This window comes from Physeter macrocephalus, chromosome 7 (assembly GCF_002837175.3).
Source record: "Physeter macrocephalus isolate SW-GA chromosome 7, ASM283717v5, whole genome shotgun sequence".
In the NCBI taxonomy this organism is placed as follows: domain Eukaryota; kingdom Metazoa; phylum Chordata; class Mammalia; order Artiodactyla; family Physeteridae; genus Physeter; species Physeter macrocephalus.
Window position 1 is genome coordinate 37,248,864 of NC_041220.1, and position 10,694 is coordinate 37,259,557.

The 10,694-nt window shown below is 31.9% G+C and overlaps 1 protein-coding gene across 2 annotated transcripts; it reads right to left on the reverse strand.

The window, feature by feature from the left end:
- Positions 1 to 289: 289 nt before the first annotated feature.
- Positions 290 to 9,389, reverse strand: CSN3 (casein kappa). 2 transcript variants are annotated; one of them, XM_024132014.1, is made up of 6 exons: positions 9,324 to 9,389; positions 6,956 to 7,001; positions 6,582 to 6,643; positions 3,883 to 3,915; positions 2,226 to 2,718; positions 290 to 463 (listed from the first exon to the last, which is right to left on the reverse strand). In XM_024132014.1, the coding sequence occupies exons 2-5, from the start codon at positions 6,963 to 6,965 to the stop codon at positions 2,260 to 2,262; spliced, it is 564 nt and encodes a 187-aa protein (XP_023987782.1). In that variant the 5' UTR covers positions 6,966 to 7,001; positions 9,324 to 9,389; the 3' UTR covers positions 290 to 463; positions 2,226 to 2,259. The 2 variants fall into 2 exon arrangements, with proteins under 2 accessions (XP_023987782.1, XP_007119258.2); XM_007119196.2 differs by lacking the exon at positions 6,956 to 7,001 and having other exon boundaries at positions 9,324 to 9,383.
- Between the last annotated feature and the right edge of the window lie 1,305 nt (positions 9,390 to 10,694).

The window sequence follows — 10,694 nt, forward strand, 5'->3', positions numbered from 1 at the left end:
GTTCTCATGGCTCCCAAGAGTCACTTTGTGGTCTTCTGGAGTTGAACACTATAGCTTAGTTCTCTGGTCCCAATGACTTAGCCATAAATTTAGATGTTCCAGGGTCATCCTGCAGAAGATGTTCTTAATCAGTGTTAAACCATGGACCACTTTGAAAATCAGACAAAATTATGAACTTTGCCTCCAAATAAATGTGTGTACTCAAACTCACACTAAATTTATCTTGGAATTTCAAAGTTTCAAATATCCCTGAGGTGTATTCACAGACTATTTCAAATTAAGAGATCCATTGCATTCAATTGGCTTTATTATGCAGGAATCAAAAAATTAAATGTGGCATGGATGCAAAATGTAAGGGGAGAAGAGAAAGGAGCCGAATCTGTGAAAATCATATTCTCTCTTCACTGAAGGCAGACAACTGGCTAAAGGAGAGTGTGAAGTAGTCATGTGGTTTCAGAAAGACCTATAAAAATGACAGTTTAGGAATTTAGTTCATAATGTGCTAACAGTTCTCATGATATGTAGACTTTTATTTAGCTTCCATGATTTGCCTAATGTCTATATCAAGGAGTCTATCAAATTAAATATCTAAATTTAAATATTTAAATTCAACATATAGCAAACTGAAATAATTGTCTTCACCTGATATTTACAGAAAGACACAGTCCTGTACCTTCTTTTTTATAAGTGATATTATTCAGTGGTTTTAACTTAGAAATCTAGGTTCATGAGTTTTGAACAAATATAACTACTGAGATAATGATTATTCTGTTAAAAACAATCATGTAATAATGTATTTTAGAGCAATAAAATGGACAATTGCATACTCAATTACTTGTTTTCATGTTGTCTCCATTAATTTTCTCCTTTCGTTTTCAAAATTTTAATGAGTCAAAGATTTATTAACTTATGTTTTTTTTTTCTTACCAGAGGTCCTATTAAACATAACTCAATAATAAAATTTACACATATGCTGATCTTGGGAAATTATAGTTTGTTTTCTGTTTTTTTTTTTGTTGTTGTTGTTGTTTTTTGCAAATTAGCCCATATGGAAATAGGCGACATACTAATTAACCTTACTATCTGAAATAAAACAGGTTTGATTTGGTTCCCAGTTTTTAACTTTCTAGCTGTAGTAGCTTGCATCTATAGGCTTATATTTTTTTTCATTTGTGAATTCAGGATGGTAATATATCCATTCCACATGGCTGCTACAGGAATAAACTGAGATAGTTATGTAGTTTTGATAATTTAGTAAGGACTTGAGATGTTAGTTGAAAATAAATTTTAGTATTTACTAATTTTACTTTATCTTTTCTAAAGCATTACATTTCATCAATTGATCACTTTTTACAACTCATTCACAATATGCTTTCTCACTTGAATCTCATAGCAACCAAAATTATGAGAAAATGAAAGTTCATTGAGAGTAATGACTTGCCTAAGATCACACAATGGAAGAAGCAGCCTTCTCTGATTTAATGCTGTTACCACTATGTCACACTGAGTTGTATTTTAAATCAAAAAGTGACATGGGAAGCCTATCATTTCCTTTCACTCTATTCATACCAAAATTAGAGTGCAAGAACACTGTTGAATGCAAGAACACTGTTATATAATTAAAATGTATTTAAACTCATATCCTATGTAAATTGTTCTAAGAAGTTGTATTTTTGAGATAAGAAAAATCATGAGCTTAACATTGTCTTTTACTGCACTGTCTTTGTCTGTGAATAGGATTAAAATAAAACAAATAGATTCTAGGAGTGTTCCAGTTGTTGATAAATGTTTGATAAAAAATTCCCGAGGGCTTCCCTGGTGGCGCAGTGGTTGCGAGTCCGCCTGCCGATGCAGGGGACAGGGGTTCGTGCCACGGTCCGGGAAGACCTCACATGCCGCGGAGTGGCTAGGTCCGTGAGCCATGGCCGCTGAGCCTGTGCTCCACAACGGAAGAGGCCAAAACAGTGAGAGGCCCGCGTACAGCCAAAGAAAAAAAGTTCCTAATTTTTCTTCATTTTGTAAAATACAATTATTTTTCATTTCTTGTTGGAAAAGAATCTAGTGTATCAATGCTAAGGCACCACCAAATTAAAGTTATAATTAGCCCATTTTGCCTGCTCCCGTAACAGATTTAATTTATCCATCTATACTATTTTAGATTTTAGGATTGTTTTGATAAATCCATGAATCTTGTCTATTATTCATTTTGTCTTTTGCTCATTTACCTGTGTTGTCTTCTTTGATGTTTCCTTAGAGTTTTTAGGCCGCAGGTGAAGCAACTTGGACTGTGGTGGTCTCAGGTGTACTCGTGATGAATTCTGAGGAAGCTTCTGGAGTAACTACAGTGTTCACTATTGGTTCAGTGGTAGGTATAAGTGTAGGCTCAACAGTAGCAATGGTATTGATGATAGGGATTGCTGTTTTATCCTGAGTTTTCTTTGGTGGGATGGCAGTAAATGATGGACGTGGGTGTGGGTGATGTGCCAGAGTAGGTGGGTGGATATTTGGCAGGAATTGCCATTGAGGAATTTGGGCATGTGGGCTAACTACAACTGGCTTTGCATAATATAGGTATGGCATAAATTGGTTATTAATTAGTGCAACTGGTCTGTGCTGGTAGTAATTGAGTCCATAACTAGGATACCTACTCAGCACATAATGAATTGGGATATATTTTACTGTTTTTTTATTGAACAATCTTTCATCATTCTCACAGCGCTGCAAAAAGAATAAGTTATGCAGAATAGTATTATTGTAGGCTAGAATGAAGAGATGTCTTAAATCAGAATTTTTTGAAATACAATGTTACAGTATTTGATGTTAAGTAAGTACAACATTGGACATAGTGAACCCAGCAACCATATTAGTTTATGAGATATGGATTTGTATACTTCCCTTCCACTTCTTGATTTTCAAGAAATGTTTAAAATAATATTAGTTTCAAAAAAATTAGGTGAGCTAATCCATAATGTAAATCACATTTACCAGAGCTTGGCTTACACAAAAAGTGCTCAGTAAATGCTGTGCATTATAAGTACCACAGCTAGACCAGTCTCATAGAGTGCTTTGACATACAGTATACAAACATACTACACACAGAAAAAACTATGTATATATTTTTCCTTATACGTGTATATATACATTCTCACCCCATGTTTTTAATTGTTTTTTATTTTATTTATCTAGGGATTAGGCTGAGGGCACATTTTTTTCTAAACTAATTATAACAGAATAGTAAAATAATGTGATATGGATTTCTGGATTTATACTTTGGATTTTTTTCAGCCTAGTTTTATCCATTAAAGATCAGTTAGGAAATTTTCTATTTTTATTTGCTTCAGTTCTATTAATTATGTGTAGTTATAAAAATATGTCCTTAGATCTTTCCATATAAATAGAAACAAATCAACAAAATTACACTGCAAAGCAAACCTTTCTCATGAAGGGAGACCTATTCATTCAAACAGATTGGGGAAACAAAAGGTAGAAGTAAATACAAGTGCATGAGTAGTATTCAAAGAAGGGTCAGAGAGGGATCTTTCCCCAAGTCTTAAAAAGTAGGCAGGAGAAATGTTAAACTTTGCTTTTGTTTTCATTTTTTCCCACTACTAAATTCTGAGAGGGTTTTCTCATGTTGCTAAATACACATGAAAATCAAAAGACATGACTTGGCCTACAAAATGATACTGAGATTTTCAGATAAACATTGAGGTTGATTCATATGATGGTTGTTGAAGTGATGTTTTTTACAAGGATTATTAGATTATTTCATGGAGTTTAAATATTTACTTAGTGTTTAGACAGAGGCATTTTAATATCATTAAACTTTGCATAATATTATACTTTGGAGTTCATATCTCTACTGGAAACATTTAAACTTACTGTTGATTGTTCCTGGTTTTGCCCCTCTGCACTCTGGTGAGATTCAGAGAAAGAATGAGAAATAAGAAGTTAAAAAAAAGCAAGACAGAATCTAGATTTTTTTGTGGTTTTAAAAATATCTTTTATATCAAAGACAAAACATTTTTTTTTGTTTTTATTTTAGTATTGTAAAATATTATAAAGCACTTTCCATGGTTATCTAACCATAGTCTGTGAACCACTCAAGAAGTGACAGAAATATACTAACTAAAATAGTAATAATGACCTCCATGGTTGTCTTTAAAAATCACTGTTTAGGGAGAAAAATTCAAGTTTGAAAAGAATATGATCATTTGACCCCAACAAATATAATACATGATATTTGCTTAAATGAAGAACATGAACAACCTATATTCAGTTTGTATTGAATATACATTGTTAAAAATAAGAGGAGCATTGAGCATATTTTTCTGTTTTTGTTCTCCTACTAAGATAATTTATGAGGTTTTCTTGATTAAAAAAATCTAGGAAAACATCAGTATATAAGTGTTGTATAAATAATACCATTTAAAAAATCAATTTTTGTGTATTTATAGTGTTTTCCTTAATTCTGGATTACAACATTCATAGGAAATCAGGAGTTAGCAATTTTATGAAGCTTTAAAATTCAAAAGTTTTATAAACTTTTGAGTGAGTTCATAATGGTAAATATTTTAAAAATGACAATTCTAGTTTAAGACTTCACACATATCACTTGGATATAAAAGACTCTACAAACCTTTTGGAAGTTGTTGGTGTAGAAAATCAGAGATTAGAAAAAAAAATAATGGTATGTAATAAGAGACAGAGACTTTTTTTTCCTCTAAATTTATTAAATCACTAGTTTAAAATTTAGAAAGTTATATAAATATTGAAAGTTTGCCTACACTTAAAATTCCTGATAATCTAGACGTTTATATATAATACCAATCTATATGTATTATGTATTCCTGGTATATGTTCATTTTAGTATCTTGTATCTTACTTCTTTTAAAAGAAGTATGATCTCTCATCTCATTTTTCCATTATATCATAGTTTTCATACTTACATATTCATAGTTGAAATATAATCAATGATTAGGTCATGAAATGTTTGTTCTTTATTGTTAACCATTAAAGCTTTTTCCAAAAAATATTTTATTATAAATAGAGAGATGAATAACATCTGGATATCAGTGGCCTTTTAAATAGTTTTAATTGATTTCTTAAGATAGTTTTTCAAAAATGTGATTTTAGGGGGGAAATTCTTCTATAGCAATTATTAAACTGCTGTACAGAAAATTTATGCCAACTTATAATGCCACCAGTAGGCTATAAGATTGTGCAGCTCATCTCATAATTGCTAGTAATAAATTGTATCTTAAGTATTTTTATTTTGGAGAGAAGGAATAAATTTAGCACATAAAAGATGCCATCATATTGAGGTTTTAATTTGTATAATTTTGATTGCTCATAAGATTGGATGGTAAAATCTATAAACTTTCATTCTTCTTTTGAATTATTTGTTCATGTCTGTGGGGCTTGTAGCTTTGTGAAAACCAGAAGGAGTATTTGGGGGCTAGAGCAGGCTCAAGTAGCTCAAGAAGAGGTTGCTATAGGTCAGGCAGTTGTGGATCACTTTCTGATTTAAACTTTAATCGTTTTCACTCAAAGAGAAAACCCAAGTTCTAAATATGCAGTGGTCACAATAAAATCAAATTTCAGAGAATAAATGAAAGAAAATAAATGTGAAAGTCATAGTAATTCAAATATTTAAAAAGTTTGACTCCAAGAATTTACCTAATAGAATTATTTGAGATATTAACTTAAAAGCAAATCTAAATTTAATAATAAATGAATTATGAAACAAGGACTAGCGCCCTCGCATATTTTACAATCTAAGAGGAGGTCATAAAACATGAGACATTTGCCTTCCTGTACTTGCTATTGGCAAAGAAGTGCCTGGGATCCCCAAATGAACATGAAAATAAAGCAGAGCAATAGGCAAAACAATAAGGAAAACAAGTCGAAAAAATTAAAAGAAAAAAAATTCCAAATATTTTTCTTGTTCCAATAGCCTTAATACACAGCATGTAATTCAAGAAAATGCCTGAAAATCATAGAGTTGTTTATGGATATAAGCCCTGAGAAGGAGTCTCAATTGACATAATGAGACGATTATAACAAAAGTTACAATATGTTTGAATGTTAAAAGTACATGCCAAGTTATTTGAAATTGGTAAAAAAGCTTAAACGAGCTCCTAATATTTTAAGAATTTAGTCCCTTAAGAGATTGGAGTCTGCATGAGATAGGAATTTAATTAAAAACATTTTTGATCCTGGTCTATGATTTCTGTATTTATTTTCTGTGAATTTTTAGAACACATAATTTAAAAATATTTTCAGTACAGTTTTTCCCCCAAAATGTATTTTCTCTATCATATGATAATTTTAAAGGTTTTCTATACATGATAAAGTATGATTTCTTAATTCCTGGAAACCAGAAGTATATTCAGAAGAACATGACTTTAATTTTATAAGAGAAATAAATGAAAAAATAAATTACTGCTAGGAAAATATACTTAGTATGCGGCTGTTTTTTCCATAAAATATAACTGTATTTAGAAATTTACATAATTAGAGACCTTAAATATTTTTTTTAAAAAGTTTTGATACAAATTGATCAGATGAAATTAACTCACCAAAAAAGGCAGGGTTAATGCCAGGATAGTCACAACTAGTAAAAAACTCTTCATTTTTGCACCTAAAAATAAAAATTAAAAATATTACATTAAAAGGATCTGTTGCTAATAATTTAAGAGTGATTTGGAACAATGTCCTCTTTGGTTTAAAGGGAAAGAAAAATTAGGGGTAGATTTAGCCAATGTGAAAAATCTATTTTATCAAAAGCTTTAGAAAAAACAAACAGTATAAAATGAATGAATTTAATTTTTGGTTATATTACTGAAAGTACCATTATAAGGTTAATCATATATTCATTTCACATGCACCAAGAACCTACTAGGAACAAAGCACTGTGTCAAGTGTTGAGATTATCAAGGTGAATTGGTCTTGCCAAGTAACATCAATTTTAGGAAGAGAGTTGCAACACACACAAATCACTGTTAGAGGAAATAAAGTAGAAAATGTCACAAAAGTGGTTTTCTACAGATAGAAGTTTTCAGTTAAGAAATCAACAAATTATTTCTGTAGGAGATAGCATTATAGGTGGGACTTGCCCATGCAGAGATTAATAGAGAGAAACTTCAAGTAGAGGAGAAAGCCTTGGGAATATCTATGGGCATTTGAATGGAGAGAAGGGAAATACAAAGTTGGAAAGAAAGTTGAGGGAAGAAAAAGCAGAGGTCTTAATGCCAGGTTGAAGATTTAGGCATGCCTTTCTAAACATCAGAAAGCAGTTGAGTGGTTTCAGATTAGAGACTGAGGTGACTACACATTCCTTTGGAGAACTGAGTTCTATCTCAGGCTCTATCTCTACTTGTGTAATTTTGACCAAGTAATTTCCTTTATGTGGGTCTTACTACTGTTACCTATAAACAAAAGTTAGAATTGAAATTTCTGAAATTCTATAATTCCATGATTAATCTAACAGGAACATGTAAAATGGAGGAGATGGGGGTATACTGAAACTACATCTTTAATAATCTGCTTCTCTAGTAATCATAAATGATGTGATTAACTTGATCATTTTAATGAAAAAATATGATATGACAATTACAGGTCTCTGGCTGAAATATTTGAAGAAATAAATTAGCCTTACCTTTGTAAAGGAGTATAGGGTAGTTACACATATTTATTTGATTAAAAAAATAAATTGCCTTTTTATTTATTTATTTATTTATTTTTGTGGTATTCGGGCCTCCCTCTGCTGTGGCCTCTCCCGTTGCGGAGCACAGGATCCGAACGCGCAGGCTCAGCGGCCATGGCTCACGGGCCCAGCCGCTCCGCGGCATGTGGGATACTCCCAGACCGGGGCGCGAACCCGATTCCCGTGCCTCGGCAGGCGGACGCGCAACCACTGCGCCACCAGGGAAGCCCTAAATTGCCTTTTTAGAAAGATACATATAACACTTCAAACTTTTAATATTTAAATACATATTGTATTTATGAAGTAAATACAAACTACGTCTTGTTGCAGCTATTGTTATTGCTATACTTGTATAGACTTGAAGCCTACAAACTGAGTTTTACAAAAGAGGGTGACAGAGCTGAAGTTCAGGCTTGGTAAAGAGAGCACACATCAGACTCCATTCACCTTTGATTTTCAGCTAAGAATGATTAGAAATGCTGTCTACTAAACTGACTTCAGAACCTCTGATGGGATATCATTGGATGGAAAAGCACTCATGTGTGATCTAATTTGAACAACCTACAGCATAGGTTGTTTCCTCTCAAGTTTCACTGAGCAGAATGGAGTTCCTTATTAATTCTTCACTTGCCAGTTAACTTTTTCTTAATTGAAATAGATTTGACATATAACATTGTATAATTTAAGGTGTACAACATGTAGATTTGATGTATTTTTATAATTGTAATATGATTTCCATTGTAGTGATAATTAACACCTCTGTCATGTCACATAATTATCATTTCTTTTTCGTGGTTGGAATAATTAAGATCTAGTCCCTTAGCAAGCTTGATGATTATAATACAGTATAGTGAATATAGAAAACAATATTGTACAATAATCACTGTTTAACTTTTAAGACTGTAGACTGAACAATAATATTTCCATGGTGAATCACAGACTTCTTTACAATTCACGCAAAATTGTAACACAAACATACTCACACAAAAACAATCTGTAAAATGATAGTAGTTCCTGCCTTTTTAGCATAAACAGAAATCAGAGAGATAAAACCATACTTCACTTGTTGGTTACTTAAACCAATGAGTACTTGAATTTGCCGTCATCACTTGGTAAGGCAGAAAAATTTGTGAAACAGAAGAACTATTCAGCTTTCATTAGGATATGTAAGTCATGTTTTTTTTAAAGCTATATTATAACAAATAAAATTATAACCTTTAGATATAAATAAAATTTTGAAATTAATTAAGGGATCAATCTTGATTATTATGCACTTTCATCTTCCTAAGAAGTTAGCCCTCCACATTTTTGTGTAGGAATAGGTTCATTGTCTTGAACAATGAACCTGTTTTTAGAATTTACATTGTCTTCGGTAGTTTAGCCAGTATCAAACTTTGACTTTAACCCAAAGTGAAGTTAAAAATAAATTTGATGATAACATTATACAGAATCTAAGGTTTAGGTTAGAAACTAATATCAAAATGATGCCAAGGCATATTCAAGCTTAACAATAAAGTTAAAAGGAAGAAAATGTGCTTCTAAAATAACATTGGTGGTGTTATTACTAACTACTGTGAAAAAGAATCATTCTCTCTGGACGTTTTAATATGATTACCTTTCCTTGTGCTCGTCAGGTCTTGCTTGGCAGTAGGTTGAGTTGGCCTCTCGACTGTAGGGAAGACCCAAGGTAAATAACTGGAGACTATTAAAGGGTGTTAGTGCCTTGCGTCATGCGATTTATCTTCCTTCTACATTGCACCCAATAGGAAGATGACAGAAAGGAAAGATTTGACGATAGCAGGACCATCTTTGTGTCTATCTCGGTTAATGAAATGCAGAGGGAGAAATAGAGTTGTCATTCATAAGGTTTGAAAAGAGATTATTCACACTTTTTAAAGAATGAATTTTTATGTTTTATGAAAAGATATGGAGAAGTGTTAAAAATATTAACTGCATTCTTAATCAACTAACTATACCTATTTGAATTTAAAGCTATTATTAAAATGAAAAATAGCTAACCACAGCACTTTTACATTTCAAATGTTTCTTTTTAATTTAAGACCCTAGATATCAAGTGACCCTATATATATTATGGGCTGTGGTTGGTCGTATTCTTCCAGAATTACAACCATCAATATTTAAAAACTAGAAAACTGACCATCTCTTATATACTCAAGAACAACTTCTTACAAGTTATATCCAAATATAAAATAGTTTAATCAATATAAAGTAGGGATCCATTTGCATTTTATTCTTAAGTTCATGGTATAAGCATGCAATAAGCACCTGTTGATTGATTAACCTCTTATGAATCAAAGTTGCACTTAGATTCTTAAATTTCAATAATATAGGTGAACCATTCTGGATGTATAAAATTAAGTTATTGAATTCAGAATAATTGTTCTGTTTCAAAGACAGCTCATTCTGACTTACAAAGTATATATCATAAAACAACCAATATGGGGAATATTTTGGTAAAATACAGCTAACCAAATAATTTGCCTAGATAATTCAAGGAAGAATATTTTCTTTTGCTTACATTTCTCTGGAAAAAACATTAACTGTGACTTTGCATTAACTGTGAAGTTCTGGCCAGATTGAGGTATTTACAGGAATCGATGTAGGACTGCCAGAATACAAACAAGAAATAATAACAGCATTGTGTTGTATTCCTCTTTTTCTTAGAAGTAGTTCATGTCTGAGAAAGTTAGGAATGATGTTCACAGCCCTGAAATACTTATTCAATTTGTATAGAGTAAGTTGAGATTTTCTATTTCTCAAAATAGTTGATTTCTGCAGTTCAGAGAAAGATGGCAGAGTTTCAAAACTGCTAAAACATGCTGCTAAAGTAGTAAGACCAGCCAATCTATTTGGACTGTTCAGTTACATCATTTTCCTTTGGTCATCTGGGTCAAGTGATGGTTGGAAGATTATGTTCTGGTCAGTCCTCAAATTATGAAAGTATTCTGTTCCACATGGTAATTTC